The sequence below is a fragment of the Oncorhynchus kisutch genome, linkage group LG17 (assembly GCF_002021735.2).
Source record: "Oncorhynchus kisutch isolate 150728-3 linkage group LG17, Okis_V2, whole genome shotgun sequence".
Taxonomy (NCBI): Eukaryota; Metazoa; Chordata; class Actinopteri; order Salmoniformes; family Salmonidae; genus Oncorhynchus; species Oncorhynchus kisutch.
In genome coordinates, this window is record NC_034190.2 from 34,424,885 (window position 1) to 34,447,490 (window position 22,606).

Genomic DNA, 22,606 nt, shown 5'->3' on the forward strand with positions numbered 1-22,606 from the left:
CCAGGCTACAGTCACAAAGACAACTAACAACAGTGTGGTCCTCTGTAGCTCAGGTGAAAGAGCAAGGCGCTTGCAATACCAGCAGCATCGGTTTGATTCTCGGGACCACCCGTACGTAAAATATATGCACGCATGACTGTAAGCCACTTTGGATATAAGTCCTGCTTAACAGAATATACTAGTATTATATATTTAAGCAATAAGGTCCAAGAGGGTGTAGTATACAGTATGGCGTATATACCACAGCTGTTCAAACATGACGCAAACGTGCCTGGATACAGCCCTTAGCCGTGGTATACTGGCCAATTACCACAAACCTCCGAGGTGCCTTATTGCTATTATAAACTGGTTAACAATCTAATTAGAGCAGTACAAATAACTGTTTTGTCATACCCGTGGTATACGGTCTGATATACCACCGATGACAGCCAATCAGCATTCAGGGCTCGAACTATCCAGTTTATAATACAGTTTAAAATCTTTCAAAGAATCAAGTAGCACATTATTTGAAGGTTACCTAGAGCTACATAAGGACTTCATAACACATGTATAACTCACACATAACACATTTGTAAGCAGCACATAAGCATTCCATAAATGCTTATGTCAAGTTGATAATTGTATCATAGCAATGTCACCATGATATAATTAATCTACTTGAAGGCGTTGACATGAGTATTACACTCAAGAAATGCTTAAGCACTGCTTATGAATCTGCTATATCTGAATTATTCATGTTTTAGCAGATCCTTATGTAGGTTCGCCTTGCCCAGCTCAATGTCATTCTCTGCGGTATAAAACACACAGCACCATTTATCCTACTCAATATTGTGGCCAGAAGGCACATTATATATGTATGCTTTGAAATGATGTATTATTCTGTTCTGTAGTCTACTGGTGGCACCAGAACTGTAAGCTATGTAAACGCTAGATGTAGTGTTGACGTATGCTATGTGTATGCACGTGTAATCAACTGTCAAAAATAGCAGATATGTTAGCTTTCAACGGTCAAAGTTCTACATGCCAAACACCTGCTCATATGTCTAAAGCTAGCAAACTTGTTACCTGAATGCCATATGATAAAGTTACTGCATCACCCACAGTGCAGTGCAATTCAGTGTATCAGCACTGTTACAATGCCCCCCCCCCTCACCCCTCTCTCCTTTTCCATCCCTCAGGCATCAGAACTGGGGATGACATCAGCGTTTTACAAGTACATACTCACCACAATGGTAAGAGCATACCAATCAAAATTCTCCTCCCCTCCCTCTCTGTACCCTACCCACAATCCTCTCTGCTCGGCCTGTGGACGGCTATCGCGGCAGATCTCATCTGAAATGCATGATGGGAGTGCACCGCTTGTCATCATTATTTCTGTGCCTGGCGCATGCCCTTGTGCGAGGTGACTTACATAGCTAGTAATATTTTCTACATCGTATCCCGTCCCGTCTACAGAGCAGGGCATTTTTGCTGTGGTACTTACAAGGGCGCATGCCTCACACACCCAAGTGAGAAACGGCAGTTCCCTGAACATTGGAGAGGGACCAGAAATCTCTAAATCATGACCCTTTTCATTTTCATAGCTGAATGGCACGCCGCTCTACTGTCTGGAACTGGAACCGTTGGTGTCCTGCCTCCCGGTACCAAAACGCTGTCCCTGTATTGTACCATGGTCTCCTTAGTGTATTCAGCTACTGTGGGATGCTGTGGTAAACTGTTACTACCGCTGTCCAACTGCAATGAACTTTTCCAGAGCCGTATTTCAGATAGGCTGTATTTCAAAATTATTTTAAAGAGAAGAAAGATGTACTTACTTACTACCCCTATTCCACACTGCTATCTCATACCTCACTGTCAGTGGCGGTCAGTGCTGTTTATGAGCATGTCCTTATTTCTATTACAGCTTGTTGGATGACTGTCGTTCATATTCCATTCACCCAGTTCAATGTAACATCAATAGGTTTAGGCTACTACATGATACAAAAATGTTCCCTATACCCATCATGAGGTTTCTACAAACTAGCCTATGAATGAAAGTTTATAACATAGGTGCACACAGGTCTAGAGAATTTTGCAATGACAGACAGTGACACATGGACAGACAGTGACACATTCAATACCTCCTTGCACACTCTTGCCTGCATCTAGTTTATCTAGGGTGTAATCATTAGTCCAACAGTTGCAAATGAGAGTTTCTATTGGACAAATTCAGGCATTTTTATCCCCGTTTCGTTTGTTTCCGTTTAAGAAACGTTTTACAACAGAATCGGCAGAAGGAATACACATCCCTGATCACGCATCAACACAGTTCACTTTCATAGCAGCCACGTTGCATTCTTTCTCACCTCTATGCACTCTCCTCCTCTCACCTTTTCCCTTTGTTTGTGGACTTCAATGAACAACATATCAGCTGTATGTGACCAGGCGAAAAAACCTTTCCAAACCATGTCATAACCGCTACCACAGCCTACATCATTGTCCCCATATTTGCCAAAGTAACATCCTAGTCAATATAGCTAATAGAACTAATGTGTTAGTAAACCCGCTATAATCATGCAGTAACGTTACATTGTACAGTCAGTCAGCAGTTAGGCAATATATTAATAAAACCAAAAGCTTACCTTGACTTGGAAAAGTTTCAGTGTTGTGTGGGATAGTCATAGACAACTAGCTAACATAGCATCCCTCTGTTTGAGCCGGGTGTTTGAGTAATTAAACTAGCCAGCCGCATTTGCTAGCTAAGTAAGTGAAACTGAAAGTGAAAAAATGACAATCTCTCTCACTTGCTTCTCCTTCATTTTTGAAGAAATGAATTTGTTCAAAACTGTTCAACTATTGTCTTTCTCTCTTTTCGAGTAAACTGCTCACCACATTTTATGCACTGCAGTGCTAGATAGCTGTAGCTTATGTTTTCAGTACTAGATTCATTCTCTGATCCTTTGATTGGGTGTCAGTTCATGCTGCAACAGCTCTGATAGGTTGGAGGACATCCTCCGGAAGTTGTCATAATTATGGAAGGGGGTAGGAACCAAGAGCCTCAGTTTTGTATGGAAGTCAATGTACCCAGAGGAGGATGAAAGCTAGCTGTCCTCCAGCTACACCATGGTGCTACCCTACAGAGTGCTGTTGAGTATCCTGTAGACCTTCATTGCAAAACAGTGTGTTTTAATCAATTATTTGGTGACGTGAATATATTTAGTGTAACTTTTTCAATGTAATACCATTTTTGTTTTTGTGAAATTCACTGAGGAGGATGGTCCTCCCCTTCGTCCTCTGAGGAGCCTCCACTGCTCACTGTTGAACAATCATTTATTTGACATGACTGGGGAGGGGGAAAAACATGAACATTTTCCCCTACCTGTATGGTTTAGCTAGCTCTCCCAAGCCCCTCCCACCTTCTTGTGCCAATCAGGACTTTCTCCTGCTGCGATTAAACTAACTCCCAAGCCCCCACCCCCCCCCCCTCTTTTGTCAATCAGGACTTTCCCCTGCTGCGATTGGACGACGTGGTGGATGACCAATCCAACATCGTAGGTTTCTCCATGCTCAACAGCAGCCATCCCTTCTACCTGGAGTTCATCAGGAGTCTCAACCTGTCCTGGAGGGAGGGCTGTGACCTCAGCCCCTACCCCGGCCCGTCGGTGAGAACCGGAATCCTTGTATGTGGTTGTACTCATACACTATTACTGTGACTAACACTCATACTCAAACTCACTCTCTTTCATAAACTGTAACTCATCTCTTCTTCAAACACTCATATCTTGTGTAGTCTTACTGTCACTCGTATACTAATTATTTACCAGCACTCATATACTTGTTACTCATATCGTTTTCTCATACACTGTCACATACTGTTACTGCTGTCACTCATATACTGCTACAGTAATTTACTCATATACGGTCAGCTAAGTATGTTTGTGTTCTCCCTACTGCTAAGTTATCCACGTGCTGTTACCTGTATACTCTCGACTATGATAACTTATACTGATATAGTATTATATATGTTATACTATAACAGTGTAATGACATCCAGTTCTACATTCTCACTCATACACTTACTCGTACGTGCAATGCCACACATTTATGCATACATTTCTAAGTCATACACAGCGGAGGGGACTGGTGGGACGAGCTATAGGAGGACGGGCTCTTTGTAATGGCTGGAATGGAACGGTATCAAACCCATCAAACATATTGAAACCACATGTTTGACTCCGTTCCATGAATTCTAATCCAGCCATTACAATGAGCCCGTTCTCCTATAGCTCCTCCCAGCAGCCCCCTCTGATTGACAGACTTTATCACTATTCCTTTTTACACGGTCAAACTGCCAGTTGAAGTACACATATTGTCATGCTGTCACTCACAGTCTGCTGATTCTCACTCTGCCAGGTTGACTGATGCCTGACCAGATGTCATTAATTTTTAAAGGGATACTTCGGCATTATGGCAATGAGGCTCTTTATCTAGTCAGGTGAACTCATGGATACCATTTTTATGTCTCTGCGTGCAGTTTGAAGGAAGTTGCTAACCTACACCTAACTTTTCGCTTATCGCAACTGCTAACTAGCGTTAGCACAATGACTGGAAGTCTATGGATATCCTATTAGTATCTGCTAGCATGCTAGCCGATACCCATAGACTTTCAGTCATTGCGCTAATACTTGTTAGCATTGGCTCGCAAAACTACCTCTAACTTCCTTCATACTAGACACAGAGACATAAAAATGATATACACGAGTTAATCTGACTCTGAGGAAGTAGATAAAAGGCCTCGTATCCAAAATCCTGAAGTATCCCTTTAAGGTTTGATTGAATCACACAGATTTGGCACAGACCACAGCGCCACCTTGTTGACTGAGTAGCGTTACATCTATCCCAACGTTTCTCACTCTTTTTGTCTTTCTTTCTCGAGCTTCATGCCTGCCTCTCTCATCTTTCTCTCCATCTCTCGCTTTCCTTCCCTCCCTCCCTACATCTATCTTACTCTCTCTCACATTTGTATCAACTATTCTCTTACTCTCTGCTTCCCTCCCTCCCCCCTATCCCCTTCGCCCCTTCCCTCTCTCTCTCTCTCTCTCTCTCTCCCACAGCTGTCATCGGCTCTTATGTTTGATGCGGTGCATGTGGTGGTGGGGGCGGTGCGTGAGCTCAACCGGAGTCAGGAGATTGGAGTGAAGCCGCTCAGCTGCACCACTCCTCAGATCTGGCAACACGGCACCAGCCTGATGAACTACCTGCGCATGGTACCCACACATGCTCTCTCTTTACCCAACGCTGTCCCAACGCTGTCCCAACGCTGTCCCAATGCTGTCCCAACTATCCCGTTTTGTATTAGCCAACTGATTCGTAATGTTGTTGACTACAGAAACCGTTAGTTCACCTGTGTGTACCAACTAGCCAGTTGTGCCACCTGCATATAAGCCAACTGATTGCTGTCTTGCCTAGGAAACCATGTAACATTGTTTAACCTTTTCCTGCAGTGGGCTAAATCAGGATAGAGTGTCTCTTGATAGTCTTAAGTACACACATGGTTATGGGCTTGAAAAAAAGAAGGCACCTGTGCCATGTCAGATATAGAATTGAAATGTATTACATTTTGAGTTTGCTTCCTAATATTACACATTATATACATCCCAGAAGACTGAAATCTGAAATATAACAAAACTGTTTGATGTAGAAACACCGGATCTTCTGCTGTTTTTTAAAATTATGTTGATTAATTATGAAATCATAAAAATGATTAATAACATTCCACCTATGAGGTCATTTGACTGCAGGAAAGAGACAGGTTGTGTCCCAATAGGTCCAGCGCTTAGTTGAAGTATGCAACATGGCATGGTACATTCACCTGTTACTGAACACACTCCCAACTAGCCTGGCTAGCTATTTATGCGTTTTCCACCTTAGCCAACTCGTTCTCCTGCCAAGGCAGCAATGTAATGTTGTTGAGTACAGAACAGTCAGGTACCAATAGATTCCATGCTTAGCTAAGACATGGCCGCCTTTGGTCCTGAACTACAGAAGTATCAAGGGTTGTGGGACAAATCCATGTAAATTCAGTACATTTGCGGAATGAATGGCATTTCAGCTCATGAAATAAATGTGATTGAATTGTTCAATTCATGAAGTGAATCCTGAATTATTGAGCAATTGACTGAAATGGATTGGAATTTACCCCAACCATACCAGTAGGCTAACTAGTGAATAGCACAGCTCCACTTCGCAGTACATTAGAGCTTGAAGCACTGTCCTATAACCTTCCTGTTGCCTTTGGGAGTTTCGGTCGTTGCCATGTATACCACTGCTCTTGTTTTGTGGGCGTTGTTGCTGTTAGGGTGGTTGGTGTGTGTTGTGGTCTTGATGGTATTCTTCCTATCGTCATTGTTGCGCTCTGCTGGGCAGCGTATTTTCTCTATTTTCTCTCCATCCTCTCCTCTCCCCTTCCTTCCTTCCTTCCTTCCTTCCTTCCTTCCTTCCTTCCTTCCTTCCTTCCTTCCTTCCTTCCTTCCTTCCTTCCTTCCTTCCTTCCTTCCTTCCTTCCTTCCTTCCTTCCTTCCTTCCTTCCTTCCTTCCTTCCTTCCTTCCTTCCTTCCTTCCTTCCTTCCTTCCTTCCTTCCTTCCTTCCTCCTATCGGAGTCTACCACTTCTTATCTTCCCCCCATCTGTTTCTCCCCTCATCTCTCTCCATCTCAGACAATGTTTTCTCGCTCTCCGCATCATTCCATCATTCCTACACTCTCTTTGGCAGTGGTTCCACTCTTCTCCCCCTTTCTCCCCCATCCTTCCCCCGCTTTGTTGTTCCTCGTTTGGGCATCTCTTGTTCTTCCTCTCTTTTAGGGTGTAATTCATCCTGAATCTCTCTTCACACCCTCCGTCTTGCTTGCCTGCCTTTTGTTTTAGCCATACATCTCTCTGTCTTTCTCGCCACTGTCAAGCCTAGCTATTGTCTGTCTGTTTGTCTGTGCTGAATCTTTCCCTCTCCCTTTCTCTCTGTTCCTCTGTCCCTCTTCTCTTTCGGTTCCACATAATTCTTCTCTCTATTTGCCGCTCTCTCTTTCTCTGGCTACTTGAAATAATAAATGTATGTTTTTCTCTCTATCTTGCTTCCCCTCCCTCCCTCCCTCCCTCCCTCCCTCCCTCCCTCCCTCCCTCCCTCCCTCCCTCCCTCCCTCCCTCCCTCGCTCTCTCTCTCTCTCTCTGTCTCTCTCAGGTGGAGTATGATGGGTTGACCGGCAGGGTGGAGTTCAACAGCAAAGGCCAGAGGACAAACTACACCCTGAGAATCCTGGAGAAGCACCGTGGGGGTCATAAAGAGGTCAAGGGATCATGGGTTCAAATGTCACTGGGTCATGGTGGGGTCGGGGGGGAATAGCTCAATTTAGGAGTTGATTTGACAGGCACAATACTTTATGACTAAAACATACACATTGATCATGGGTTCAACCTTATTCTCTATCTCTTCCTCTTCATCCCCCTCTCCTCTCTTTCTTTCCTTCGTCATCCCTGTGTATAGATCGGGATCTGGTACTCTAACAACACATTGGCGATGAACTCGACATCTCTGGACATCAACATGTCGGAGACGTTGGCTAACAAGACGCTCATCGTCACCACCATATTGGTAAAGACAATGCACATTTGCATTGGTAGATGTGAAACTGTTGGTTTTCTGTTGGCCATTTTGGGTCAAACAAACATTTCTCAAGTGTTCAAGATTCATTTGAGGGCGGCAGGTAGGCTAGTGGTTAGAGCATTGGGCCAGTAACTGAAAGGTTGCTGCTCCAAACCCCCGAGCTGACGAGGTAAGAATCTATCATTGACCCTGAACAAGGCAGTTAACCCACTGTTCCCCGGTAGGCCGTCATTGTAAATAAGAATTTGTTCTTAACTGACATGCCGAGTTAAATAAAGGTAAAAAAATATATATCTTTTAAATTACATAAAATTGGCCAAGAACAAAAAGGAGCCAGTTAGTGGTACACTAATAATTTAATTGTACAGTAACTTGTAATATCAGTTCTATACACCTCATCAAGTCAGTGCTAAGTACTGTAGATGTTAATGTCATTCATGGCTAATAAGTCACATATAGCCCCTTAATGACAAATCATTTCGCCAGTGACCTCTATGCAAGAAATTACAATATATGTAAATGTGGGTATGTGCTCGCATTACAAGTAAAGAGTCAGCTCCTTCAGGACACTGTTCCTTCTTTGAATAATGATGAAGAAATATTCAGCAGCTGTTGGTAGGATGTTTACTTCAAAGATATATATTACATGTAGATTTCCATTTCAGTCACTGAGCACACAATCTTATCCTGAGCGACTTAGTTAGTGCAATCATCTTAAAGGTAGCTTTGAGAGACAACCACACATCACAGTCATAGTAAGCAAATGTATTCCTTAATAAGTGTCTGTTAGCAAAGTCAGTGCTACATATAATAACAAAAGACAAGCGGAAGGGGGGGGGGTATTCTTTTTTAATATATATTTTTTAATCAACACGTTTCGGGAAAATGCGCCTAATTCGCCTTCTTTGAATTATAGCTCTTGATGGACCTTTTGATGTCCTTCTATTGCAGGAGAACCCGTATGTGATGCATAAGTCCAACTACCAGGAGCTGCGGGGAAACGACCGGTACCAGGGCTTCTGTGTGGACATGCTAAGAGAGCTGTCGGACTTGTTGAAGTTCTCCTTCAGGATCAAGCTGGTGGATGACGGGCTGTACGGAGCGCCTGAACCGAATGGATCCTGGACAGGCATGGTGGGAGAGCTCATCAATAGGGTAAGCGCACACACACACACACACACACACACACACACACATGCAGGCACACCGTCTAGACGACTGGCTGTAAAAGTGGGTCAATGAGGTGGGTCGTCAATCAGTCAAAGGCAGCCTGTGATCGCCACGATAACTCATGAGAAGGCTGTCTAAAATCCTTGGTCGTAGAGAGCTATAGGGACGGGCAGGCTTTGCCCCTGCTCTGCGCTACAATACGTGATGCAATTAGTCTAAAATTGTGATGATTAGTTGATTCATCGAATCGGGTGTTAGTGCTGGGATTGAGCAAAAACCCGCTGAGTTCTCTAGGACCATGGTTGGTGACAACGGATCGAAAGGGTGTGAAGTCATGCGTCTCAATCAAAGTCAAAGATATGCTTATTGAAACAGTCAGATCATTGCAAGGGCATGTGACAAGATGTGTCTGTCAGGGGCTGGTATGTCAACTGAAGCTGACACTTGACATTTATCAAACATAACCCAAAGAGTGTGTATCAAGGTGGCTTTCACTGGCACCCACCTGCAGTTCAGAGGAGGGGTTGAGCAGGAACCGGTCCCTGAGGAAGGGGGAGCAGGCAGCCAGGACCACTTTGTGACGCAGAGCAAAATGTACCAGAATCCGCAAGGCACTTAATGCTCCTTCGACTGCTATTGCCATAGTAACAACACGGTGTCTAGCACTACGGATGCTGCTACGTTTGTGACTGATAACGATAGGTTCGCCACAACGCCATAGACTCACCCGTTACTTCTACCGCCACTGCTGTTGCCACAACTAAAAAGGACAATTGCAATTACCGATGCTATCTGTGTGATTGCTGGCCCTATCTCGACTCCCGATAGCATCTAATAATGCCGTTACTGAAAATGGTAATGATAATGATGATGGCATCCATAATGACCTTACTTTCCCCCAGTGTGAGTGGAGCTGGTGGGGTAGTGGAGCCGTGCGTGACCTATCCGGCGCGTTAAGAGCTGAATCAAATGTCTCTCTGTCGCTAATTATACAGTGGTGCAGCCTGTGATGCCCTGGCGTAGGTTGGCCCGCACACACCCTGATGAACGCACGTGTACACACACGTGTACACACTTAGACAAAAAGGGTTCCAAAAGGGTTCTTCGGATGTCCCCATAGGAGAACCCTTTTTGGTTCCAAGTAAAAAAAACTTTTGGTTCTAGGTAGAATCATTTTGGGTTCCATGTAGAATCCTCTGTGGAAAAGGGTTTTTACATGTAACCAACAATGGTTCTTCAAAGGGGTTCTCCTATGGAACCTTTTGGGTTCTAGATAGCACTTTTCTTTCTAAGAGTGTACACACTCTAAGTGCACACACACATGCGCTCATGTGGAGTGAACACGCTCTTGGTGGCACACACAGAGAGACACACACTAATGGATATGCAGAGTGAGCCCTCACACACAAAGTTATGTAAATTCCATGAAAATATACACTCACTAGATTTTTTTTATATGCATACTTATGCAGTACACACACACACACACACACACACACACACACACACACACACACACACACACACAAACTAGCATTGCCTAAACAGTTCATTGAATAACACACTAACCCACCCCCTTCTCTCCCTCTCTGATACGGCATGATGAAAGTGGGTGAAACTCGTTAACGAGTCTGTCCTCGTTAATCAATTAAGCTGTAGTTAAGGAACTGAGAGGTGTCTGGGGTCTTGTTTTTGTTTGAGCAGCCATGCACTCTATGATGACTATGCCCTCTATGGTGTTTCCCGCCCCTCTCCTTCCTCTAGACCTCCCTCTTGAAGACTCTTCCCCTCCTGCTTTCCTACATGTCAAGACTGCTTTCAAGTCCTCCTCGATAACATCCTTTTTTTATTTTTATATATCTCTCTCCATCTCTCTGCTCTCTCTTCGACTACCCTCTGTCTTATATCTCTCTCCCTCAATATTTTTCTCTCGCTCTGTTGTCTTTTCTCTCTTTCTCTCCCTTCTCTCTCTCTCCCTTCCCTCTCTCTCCTTATCTCTCTCTCTCACACTTTCTTTCTGTCTCTCTCTCTGTCCCTCTACCCCCCCCCCCCCCTCACCATCCCTCTCTCCTACAGAAAGCAGACTTGGCGGTAGCTGGGTTCACCATCACCTCAGAGAGGGAGAAGGTCATAGATTTCTCCAAACCCTTCATGTCCCTGGGCATCAGCATCCTGTACAGAGTCCATTTGGTAAGATGACCACGGAGACCAGTCCATTTAGTTATGATTTACCACTAATGGTTCTGCACTGTCATTGAGTACAGATATTATGTGTGCTGTACTACGTTGGTGCTTTTCCACTGTGAGAGTTGTCACGGCTCTTGCCATGTCCTTAGTGTCATTCCTAGCTATGAAAAAGCAATGGAAAGCCTCCAGCTGGACCAGGGGTGCAGTGGAATATACACAGTTTTATACATTGTTGTTACTACCTCGGCTAACACTTTATTTGTGTGCCTATAAACTGTTTATAGACCGTGATAAAATGGTTTGTTAAGCATTAGCAAAATGTCTATCAGACGTGGATGTATTTAGTCCCATAGGCGAGTACATTGCATGTATCAATCATTTCTTATGAGGACACGTAATCATATACAAGTCATGAATAAGGATGTATTCAAACTATGATCATGATGAGTATTTTAACGTCTGCTGATAAAGTGTCACCCCCAACCGGATTCATCCAAAAAGCAATTATCACATATGGATAACAAACAAAACAAACCACATTACTCTGTAGCCGAATACATTCCATTATCAATGTAATTACTCAAGCTGTCGTGGATCATATTCATTATGTACCAAATTGAAGAAAATGGACTGAAACAACTTGTTTCCATTTTTCTGCTGCAAAACCTTTTGCTCTGTTGAGTCCTAATGAATACGACCTTGTACTCACATTGCCCAGTCTGTGATGCAATCAATGCCAATACACTGCCCCATTGTGTTTGAAATCTGAACTGCACCGTCCGCTATCGATCTCCGTTAACACGAACTTTGTCCTCGTCCTCCAATCAGGGACGGAAGCCAGGTTATTTCTCCTTCCTGGACCCGTTCTCTCCGGCCGTGTGGCTCTTCATGCTGCTGGCCTACCTGGCTGTCAGCTGTGTGCTCTTCCTAGCCGCCAGGTAGCTAACTACGCCACCTAGTGGGCTGGGGGACACCTCAACCTGCATATACACTGGTTAGAGTAGCCTGGTGGTCCTATATCTGTTGGCTATGCAGCACAAACAGATCTGGGACCAGAGGTTATACAAGTCTTCTTTCCCTCATCTACTTATCTAATAGAGAGAAGCGAAATGCAATTTTGGGGAACTTTTTTTCACTCATTAAGACACAATGCTAGTATGTGTGAATCATGTGTTGAAGACATAAATCATATGTCGAAGCTCATAGTCCACCTCTCTCACTGTCCACCTCCCAGGTTGAGTCCGTATGAGTGGTACAACTCCCACCCGTGTCCTATGGGGCGAAAGGACATGCTGGAGAACCAGTACACCCTGGGTAACAGCCTGTGGTTCCCCGTGGGAGGCTTCATGCAGCAGGGCTCTGAGATTATGCCCCGCGCCCTGTCCACGCGCTGCGTCTCCGGGGTCTGGTGAGTGTGGGAGGGGGGTTTTTGGGACGTGTGTGTGTGTCTATCTACAGTATCAATCTCTATATTTCTTCCTCCGCTCTTCCTCCACTTTACTCTTCTCTCAAAGCTACTGTTCATCAGCTCAAGCAGATGGCAGTCATATACTGATGGGAATTATATTATGCCGCAGTATTACACCCAACCTCACCCACTTCTCACTCTAGTTTGTTAGCTCCGTTAACTCTGAATTGTCTTGATACTGCAATGCACTGCTCAGAATAAAACTGGGTTCAACCTAAAGGGTAAAGTAGTGCAATAAGTTACTTTTTTTGTAAACTATGTAGATGCTCAGATGATCAACAAACGTTTCATTATATCAGTGCAACAGCGTTCTGTGAATGGGAAGAGTTCAACAATTTGTCATTTTGACCTTCACAAGGATTCAGAAAAAGAGCAGAACTTTGAGGTGTAATAAAATGGGATAGTCTCCTGGACACAAATGAAGCCTATTTCTGGACTAGGGTTCTGGTAACTTACCCACATTTCCCAGGTTTTCCTGAAATCCTGGGTGGAAGATTCCAAGAATCAGGAAGGAATAACTAGTGAAAAAGCAGGAAATGCAACCAGGATTTTTAGAAAAAATGGCATTTTGGGAAAGGTACCATAATTCTGCCACCATATTCTGGACAACAACTAAGATCCTATTGTAAGGGTTGTCGTCGGTGGAAGAAGGATCGGACCAAAGCGCAGCGTGGTAAGTCTTCATGATGATATTTAATTGAAACGAACTGAACACTGAGGTGGGCGTCTGTCCGCGGTGGCGGCCCTGGCGCGGGAAGTGGACCCCACTTCACCACAGTTTTTGTCCGCCTCCTCAACCGCCCCCGTGGCCTCTTACGAGCGGCAAACCTCGCCGCCGACCTCCGACTGGGGACCCTAGCCATGGGTCCCGAATGGACGGGAGTCTCCGGCAGCGTCGGACAGGCGGGAGACTCTGGCGGCTCCTGGCTGGCTGACGGCTCTGGTGGCTCCTGGCTGGATGGCGGCTCTGGCGGCTCCTGGCTGGATGGCGGCTCTGGCGGTTCCTGGCTGGCTGGCGGCTCTGGCGGCTCCTGGCTGGCGGCTCTGGCGGCTCCTGGCTGGCGGCTCTGGCGGGTCCTGGCTGGCGGACGGCTCTGGCGGCTCAGGACAGACGGGAGACTCTGGCGGCTCAGGACAGACGGGAGACTCTGGCGGCTCAGGAAATGGGAGACTCTGGCGGTGACAGCCAGACAGCCTGGTGCGGGGGGCTGCCACCGGAGGGCTGGTGTTTGGAGGTGGCACCGGATAGACCGGACCGTGCAGGCGCACTGGAGCTCTTGAGCACCGAGCCTGCCCAACCTTACCTGGTTGAATGCTCCCTGTAGCCAGGCCAGTGCTCCCTCATATCGCTGGCTCCTCTCTCCGGCTGCCTCTGCTCTCTTAGCTGCCTCCATCTGTTCCCATGGGAGGCGATCCCTTCCAGCTTGGTCCTTTTGTGGTGGGTGTTTCTGTAAGGGTTGTGGTCAGGGGAAGAAGGATCGGACCAAAGTAAGTGGTAAGTGTTCATGATGACATTTAATTGAAACGAACTGAACACTGAAATACAAAACAATAAACGATATGAACAAAACGAAAACCGAAACAGTACCGTGTGGCCCAAACACTCACACAGAAACAAACACCCACAAACCAAAAGTGAAACCCAGGCTACCTAAGTATGATTCTCAATCAGAGACAACTAACGACACCCGCCTCTGATTGAGAACCATACTAGGCCGATCACAAAAACCAACAGACTGCCCACCCCAACTCACGCCCTGACCATACTAAAACAAAGAATAAAATAACAGAACTATGGTCAGAACGTGACACCTATAGGTATCTTTTTTTAGTCCAGGACTAGGCTAGGCTTAACTTTGCCATAGTGTAACTCGTGGTAATATGCCTGTCCCCTGTCTCTCCATCCCAGGTGGGCGTTCACTCTTATCATCATCTCCTCCTACACGGCCAACCTGGCAGCCTTCCTCACTGTTCAGAGGATGGAGGTGCCCATCGAGTCTCCTGACGACCTGGCTGACCAGACAAACATCCAGTATGGTACCATCCAAGGAGGCTCCACCATGACCTTCTTCATGGTAGGGATTGCATGCTGTGTGTGTGGGGTGGGGGGGGGTGCAGGACATGTAAACAGGTCATACATGTATGTTTAGAATTGCAGGAAATCTGCTTTAAATATGAAAAAGGCTCATTGCAATATGTGTAGAATTGCAGGAAATTTGCTTTAAAACAGCTACCTTTTCTCTCAGCTTCATGGAAAAATGTGTAAAATGGCATGAGATTAGCTATAAAACTGTAACAAAAAAATGTGGTTGGGGCCTTGCTCAGACGGGGGGGGGGTCCATTCTAAGCTGCGCTATGCCACTGGTGCAGGGGTTTGTGTGTGTGTGTGTGAGAGAGAGGGGATGGGGGTTCATGTGTATGTGTTGGGGGTATCACAAAAAGTTCAAAACCCTTCTTGTCTTGCCATGACAACCTTCAACACACCCATCAACAGAACTCGCGCTACCAGACGTACCAGCGCATGTGGAACTACATGCACTCCAAGCAGCCCAGTGTGTTTGTGAAGAGCACGGAGGAGGGCATCGCCCGCGTGGTCAACTCCAAATACGCCTTCCTGCTGGAGAGCACCATGAACAAGTACCACCGCCGCCTCAACTGTAACCTCACCCAAATAGGTGGTCTTCTCGACACCAAGGGCTATGGCATCGGCATGCCCCTGGGTGAGTGGAGAGGGAGTGTGGTCGGGGGGGGTAGGGGAGAAGGAGTGAGGACTGCCATCAAAATGCCCCTGAGTGAGTGTTGGAGAGGGTGGAGGAGAGAGAATGAGGGAAGGAGAGAAGGATGGGTTAGGAGGCATGCTGGACACCAAGAGTCACGGTTGCACACCCTAACAACCAAGAGCTCTATTCTTATTTGGTGTCATTTCCCTGGAACTTATCATGTTATTACACTTCTCTCATTTTATTTTGATGATAAACCTAAATGTAAACTTGCATGTTCTTGCTGGAGGCCCACTTTAACATCAAACCCACCTGGTTTAGATGGATTCCTGGCTATGTATTACAGCCTCGGGACATTTTTCCCCAAAGAATTCCCAGAATTTCAATACATCAAAGTAGGCCTCAGACATACAGTATCACATTTCCCTCAAGGACTGACCAGGGATACTGTTCCTCTTTCTTTCATCAACATGCCTTTACATTGCCTTCCAGCTCAAAGGTCAGAAATAACTCACATCTCATCACCCAACATTTTCTTTTAAGAAGCCTGTCGCCATGGCTACAGTTGCTTCTTCCTCAGCAACTTTGATGTTACACAAGTAGGTGGTCCTCAGCGACAGATTTATTACGGACAGGCTTGGATCCTTGTTTTCTTGGGGGAAGTATGTATTTCCACGACTCCAGCTATGTGGGAGTTCTTTCGCCTTCCCTATTAGCCGGGGGTGGAATTGGGATGGAACGCTTGGGAACAGCGGTCCCACAGTGAAAATCTCAGGGGGAACATTTTGACATTTAACATTTTGTTAGTGGAGATCCATCTGTGGAGTTCACAGATGGTTCCATCCCAGCTGACTAGCCTATTACTGAATATTAACAGTATGTCTGGCTGGCCTACCTTACAACCTCTGACTTACATGTAGAGTATAATTGGTGTTTGTTGTATTTGCACAACAGCATGGATGCCAACCTCTAAGGTTACAGTTGGCTCACATGTAGTGCAGAGTCCCAATTATAAATTTCTCTCTCTCTCCCTCCCTCCCTCCCTCTCGCTCACTCACCCCCTCCCTCATTTTCTTTCTCCATCACCACGTTCTCTACCTCTTTTTAAAGCCCTCTCTATTCCTAATCCTCTCTTGCTTCCTCCATCTTGATTCGATTCAATTCAATTAACTTTATTGGCACGATTTGTCACTATCTTTAATCGCCAAGCAATGACACAGGAAGTTAAATCAATAATGAGGACATGGTGATACACAATTAGAAACAGTAATATTGTTCTCTCTCTCTCTTTCACTCCTTCTCTCCCTCCTTGTCCATCTGTCTGTCTGTCTCTCTCTCGCTCCCTCTCTCCTTTCCTCCCGCACTCTGTAACTCTCTCTCTCCCGCCCTCTCTCTTTTACTCCTTCTCTCCCTCCTTGTCCGTCTGTCTCTCTCTCTCTCCCTCTCTCCTTTCCTCCCTCTCTCTGTAACTCTCTCTCTCCCGCCCTCTCTCTCTTTTTCTCCCCCACCCTCTATCTCTCTCCCTCCTCCCCCTCTTCCTCAGGCTCGCCGTTTAAAGAGGAGATCACTCTGGGGGTGTTACAGCTGGCAGAGAACAACAGGCTGGAGATCCTGAAGAGGAGGTGGTGGGAAGGGGGGCAGTGCCCCAAGGAGGAGGACCACCGAGCCAAGGGTGGGTACAGCACCACCTGTGCCAGTAGTTTTTATTTGATTTAACCTTTACTTAAACCAGGAAGTCCCATTGAGTTCAGAAGACTTCTTTCGCAATGGAGACCTGGCAAAGTACCAGCACTAATGATCAGGGGGCCCCCCATATCAAGCGTTTCAAAGTGGGCCTGCTCATCTGGGATCACTTTTTCCTTTTTGATCTTAATCAATAAGATTAGATGGACAGGGTGGAGCTGATCCTAGATCAGCCCTCCTACTCCGAGAGGCTTGAAAATGAATGGAACACTTGTGGGGAAATGAAATAGGACCCTAACCCTCACACACCCTCACAGCCCAGCATATCATATACCTTAAGTTAGGCTAGTAAATACACAACTTTTCCATCCAGGAGTGGCTCCCCGTCAGGCCCTGTTCTTGGTAACGACTGCCCAGCAACCGCTGAGATAATGTTCATTTGTTCCAAACCAGCTCCTATGCAGTCACATTAGAATTGCACACGACTACTGTACACAATACCATTTGTACACAATACAATTGCTGACATTTCCTCAAGTAGTAGCAAGCACTTGTTCCTCAGATACTCATAAAGTCCATGTATTTTTGGTGTCGCAGAATCGTGGTATATAAGTGAATTGATACGTGTAGTCCATTCTATTCCCATCACAATGACTCACAGCTGGAAATGACATTTGCGTTAGATGTGTGTGTTTGTGGTGTGTGAATGTGTGTTGGGTTTATTATGCCTCATCCTTAAAGATGGATTCCGCAGTAGGGGGAAACTGAGTCACTGTCCGCCCCACCACCGCTGTTATTGTTTTGTTGACGAAGCATAGGTGACGAGCCTCTCGGGGGGGGGGGGGGGGGGGGGGGGTACATATTCTGCTGTTCTATAGCGCATGCAATGATGCCTGAGGAGAAAAACAGTGTTGGTTTAAGAACAAAACAAATTTGGAAGATTTATTTGATTAGTGTCATGATTACTGCATTTTACCAGGGGGATATAAATGTCTACATGGTGTGTGTGTTTGTGTGCCAAAAGCACATTTGGTTTTTGTATTTGCCCCTTTTCTGAAGTGTTTCTTATTTTTCATCTCTGCAGTTTCCTTTTGGGACATCTGCTAACCCTTCTCCCATTCCAAATGCTTAGATAGCTACAAGCAACAGACTGAACGATATAGACCCAGACGTAGCACGCTAGATGTTGTTTGTGGTTTGCATATTTGGCAGCCCCGCAGTAAGACACATGTGCGACCCAAATGGCACTCTATCCCTATATAGTGCATTACTTTTTAACCAGACACACTCGTTACAGTTGAGTCATCCATGGGATAAATAAGTGCCCTGAGGTTAAAGCAGGGAGACTTGAGCCTTTGTTTTGATACACTCAACATAACAAGGGTACTTGCTCAGAGCATTCTTATGAGACATTTTGAGGGTAAAAAAACCATGTAAAACCTTCGTGCTGAATATTCTGTCTTTCAAATAGAACAGGAAGAGCTGAAGGGGATTCGTGTGGTTGATTGACTTATTAAGTCAATGAATACAGGCTTGTTGAATTGTACACACCCACAGCAAATCAAATGTGTCACATGCGCCATATACAACAGGTGTCGAACCTACCGAGAAATGCTGACTTACAAGCCCATTAACCAACAATGCAGTTCAAGAAATAGAGTTCAGAAAATATTTACTAAATAAACTGAAGTTAAAAAATGTAATAAAAAAGTAACACAATAAAATAACAATAAGGAGGCTATATGCAGGGGGTACCGGTGGTACTGGTTAGTCGAGGTAATTTGTACATGTAGGCTAGGGGTAAAGTGACTATGTATAGATAATAACCGCAGGTAGCAGCAGTGTAAAAACAACGTGGGGTAGGGGTCAATGTAAATAGTCCCGGTGGCCATTTGATTCATTGTTCAGCAGTCTCATGGCTTGGGGGTAGAAGCTGTTAAGGAGACTTTTGGACCTAGACTTGACGCTCTGGTACCGCTTGCCGTGCGGTAGCAGAGAGAACGGTCCAGGCCTTGGGTGACTGAAGTCTTTGGCAACACACACACTCCCTGTAGGAACATTAGGCCGCTTAAGGTTCACAGAGCTTTTCGCCCCCCTAAGGCTTTGTATAGAGAGCGTGAAAATGACCTTATGATCCTGTGGAGGCTATTTCATCGTGTCCTGGGCTTTTTCTGTACCCTATGTGTGTGCCGGGGTAATCACAAATATCTGTGTGCGTGTCGTGCATGTTTATGTCCTTACACACAGCCCTACCATTCCCTCTCTGTCCGTGTGTTCGAACTGTGTACATAATTCCTCTGTTCCTCCACAGGTCTGGGCATGGAGAACATCGGGGGCATCTTCGTGGTGTTGATCTGCGGCCTCATCATCGCTGTGTTCGTGGCCGTCATGGAGTTTGTGTGGTCCACCCGCCGCTCGGCAGAGACAGATGAGGTACGCCCTCACTCCTGCCCCGGCCAAAACCACAGACGCACTCCAGTAGGTTACTATGGCAACACAACTCCAGCCCGCCCGCCCGCCCGCTCTCTCTCCCTCTCTCTCTCGTGTGGTGTGTAGTGCAGTGAGTGTTGTGCTTCGGCGTCGTCGTGTTGATGTGTAAATGGCTGCAAGCAAACAGAGGGTGATGGTCGACGTCTGCATTTTCCTTTCCTTGTCCTTTGTTTCTCTCCATTTCTCTCTCGCTCCCTCGTCTCTCTAGCTCTCTGTCTAGGATGTCTGTGATTCAGTTCTCTCCCCCCCCCCCCCCCCCCCCTCTCTCTCTCTCTCTCTCTCTCTCTCTCTCTCTCTCTCTCACTCCTCTGTCTCTGTCTCTATGTTTTGTGTTGGTCATTGTTATTCCTCCCGCTAGTCCATTGTGTTGTTTATTTCATTGCCGTCTGGGTAAAAAGCTGTTTGTGACTTTCATTTGCCCCCTACTTTATCTCTGCTTGCTGCTTTCTTTGTATTTGTGATTCCTGTCTCCGTTGTCGCTCCGTCTTTAGCTTCGTTCTGTATGTGAGATCCTTTTGAATGTGTGTCAGTGTCACTGGCGGTAGCTACTTATTTGTCATATTTCCATTGCCCAGAGGTCACATCGTATTTGAACAGAGCAACAAGTTGAGTAAACCTCGGAAGATTTTCCTCTGTCCTTCTCCCACACATTCACACGATCATCCCCTTCTCTCTTTATCTCCCTATCCTGACTCTCCCTCTCTCTCCCTCCCTCTCTCGCTCCATCTTCCTCTTCTCTCTCGCCTAGGTGTCAGTGTGTCAGGAGATGCTGACTGAGTTCCGCAACGCCATCTCCTGTAAGAAGAGCTCACGCTCTCGGCGGCGGCGTCCCTTGGCCAGCACTGGCGGCGTCTTGCGCCACCCCACCCGCCTCCAGCTGGGTGTCCCGAGACCCATCCGCCTAGTCCGCGAGATGCGCCTCAGCAACGGCAAGCTGTACAGCAGCTCGGGCCACCTGACTGGCGGAGGGGGAGCAGCAGGGGGGGGGTGTGGGGCCGTAGGGGGGGGGCCCTCAGACATGGGTCCGGGGCCACAGCGCCTCCTGGAGGACCCGCTGGGTGCCAACACCACGACACCCCCTCCCCCGCCCGAGGCTGCCACGGCGCCACCCTCCCGGAGCTGTGCCCATGTGCGGATCTGCCAGGAGTGTCGGCGCATCCAGAGCCTGAGGTCAGCATCGTCCTTCTCACGCATCCCGCCCCACCTCGGCCCACACTCTTCCATGTCCCTGCCCCGCCTCACTCCACCCCCGCCACCCTCATCCACCAACACCGACAGCGAGGGGGGCGGCTGCGGCACAGCGAGCCCCAAGCGACCCAAGCCTAAGCCCACGCCCCCTCCGCGGCCCTTACCCCCGGCGAAGGCGCCCACCACAGACCTGCTGCTGGGGAAACAAGACTGAGGAGGGACGGAGGGATCGGACATGTGACAAGGGTCGAGGGTTAAAAGTCAAATGTCAGGGTTCAACAGAGAAACGTGTAGGAACGAGGAGCGGAACGGGCTGTGAGCTTGTAGTGCATTGACACGGCAGGATCAAACCACTCTGACCTGTTTGAGGGGGTTATTCTCCAGGGCAGAATTTGCGGAGACACCAACCTAGTCAAGGCCGTCCTCCTAAACCAGGAGTCCTGCTAAGCAATGGATCAGGCTGTCTATGGAGTGGGAAATGACTTTTGACCACATATGACCGTTAGCTGCCCTTACGGTGCAGTGAGAGACCATGTGGTGACCGTTCAACAGTAAGCATAAGTGTGTTCAAGCTGCCTGGTTTGGCTTTTGACCTTCTCTCTCTCTTTCACTTGGATCTGATGGGAGGACTTGACCTATCCAACAAGCGCTGGAGAGATTCAGGGGACCATAGAGACTTCAAACACACAGAAACTCTTGCGTTTAAAGAAGTCGGTTCTCGCCAAGAAGATGCATATTTTTTTCCCCAGAGCAGCTGGAAGAGCTTGAACTTTGGAATTTGTGTTTTCGATTTGCTTTCTGTCAGAGTCTAACTCGCCTAATTTATTTTCTTTCTTTCTTTCTTTCGAATATCTTTTTATTGTCGTCATTGGTTTCTTGGTCACTGTTTAGTTATTGACTCATGTTTTTGGTCTGTCATTAAAGATCCTTACGAAAGCCAATGTGGAGATCATGACCATTCGTGCGTAAATGAGGTCTCTTTCCCACCAGTCACAAGCCCGGGAACAAAGTTCAAAGGTCAATAGTGTAAAGAGGCCTTCTCTAAAACACATTCTGAAAGTACACTCAGATCACAGGACTCAATATTACAGTCCATGTTTGCTTGTCAGAGTAGCAGAGAGTGGCCTTGCCTTCCACTGATCAACAAGCCAGTTTTGCCACGAGAGTTAGTGTATCAATAGCCCCATCAAATGACAACGCAACAGAGCTACAGAGCACAGTTAAACAACACGGTACGTTGTGAATCCTTCAAACAGATCAGAATTGAATAAACTGGATATAAATAGCAAGAGAAAAGGAGAATACCAAACTCAGCACAAGGAATGAGACAAAACGATGATTACATATGTACAAAGCAGAACAGGAGAAACGTAATGCACAGTCCGGTCTGGCCAATGGTAATAGGGAAACCTGTGTTAATGTGTGTTCGGTGATTCATATGGGGGTCATAAGTGTGTATGTGTGTGTGTGAGTGCATACAGAGGAAAGAATGGTGTCGAAGTGTATTTTGTCATATTTAATGCTCTTTCTTTCTCTCTCATTTTCCCTCAGATTTCTATACCAGTGCTAAATGGATTATTAAGGAAATGACGACAAATGTATATTATTACGATTATATTGTTATTATTACTACTGTTGAAGTGTGGGGTACTGTAAGAGGGGCGTAGTCGTCTGATGTTAAATATATAGACACACAAAGGTATTTGGAATAAAAAAAAACTGTATACAAACGTCTGAATCTGTTGTCGTTGCATATGTCCGTGCCGGTGTGTGCATGGACATAAACCTGATTTAATATCTAGAAGTTGCACTTTCCTGCTGTATCTAGTTGTGTTATCGGTGGTCTGTCACACAGGATGTTGTACACCGCACTGACAGACTCATACAAGTCATGAGAGGCCTCAACAATACATTCTGTCTCAGTAGAAGGAGCTACAGTGCACTAGAGTACAGAATAAGAGTCATTCAGTCGGTAAAAGCGACAAGTAGCATACTTTTTTCATGCTTTTTTTAAAGTTCATTTTGAGGTCACGTATGACTTTTCATGTCAGCTGTTGGTAAGAT

General features: G+C 46.2%; 1 protein-coding gene across 3 annotated transcripts in view; it reads left to right on the forward strand.

Annotated features, from left to right (window-relative positions):
- Positions 1–22,272, forward strand: part of LOC109907544 (glutamate receptor ionotropic, kainate 5) — a 99,039-nt gene extending 76,767 nt beyond the window's left edge. For 2 of the 3 annotated variants that reach the window (XM_031793642.1, XM_031793641.1), the window contains exons 8-21: positions 1,179–1,232; positions 3,480–3,641; positions 5,094–5,246; positions 7,214–7,318; positions 7,517–7,624; positions 8,588–8,791; positions 10,883–10,996; positions 11,822–11,931; positions 12,228–12,401; positions 14,371–14,536; positions 14,956–15,181; positions 16,725–16,853; positions 19,176–19,342; positions 20,103–22,272. In XM_031793642.1, the coding sequence (XP_031649502.1) occupies positions 1,179–1,232; positions 3,480–3,641; positions 5,094–5,246; positions 7,214–7,318; positions 7,517–7,624; positions 8,588–8,791; positions 10,883–10,996; positions 11,822–11,931; positions 12,228–12,401; positions 14,371–14,536; positions 14,956–15,181; positions 16,725–16,853; positions 19,176–19,342; positions 20,103–20,756 (2,526 nt within the window). In that variant the 3' untranslated portion in view covers positions 20,757–22,272. The remainder of the gene's footprint in view (positions 1–1,178; positions 1,233–3,479; positions 3,642–5,093; positions 5,247–7,213; positions 7,319–7,516; positions 7,625–8,587; positions 8,792–10,882; positions 10,997–11,821; positions 11,932–12,227; positions 12,402–14,370; positions 14,537–14,955; positions 15,182–16,724; positions 16,854–19,175; positions 19,343–20,102) is intronic. The other variant, XM_031793643.1, reaches the window with a different exon arrangement.
- The last annotated feature ends 334 nt before the right edge of the window (positions 22,273–22,606 follow it).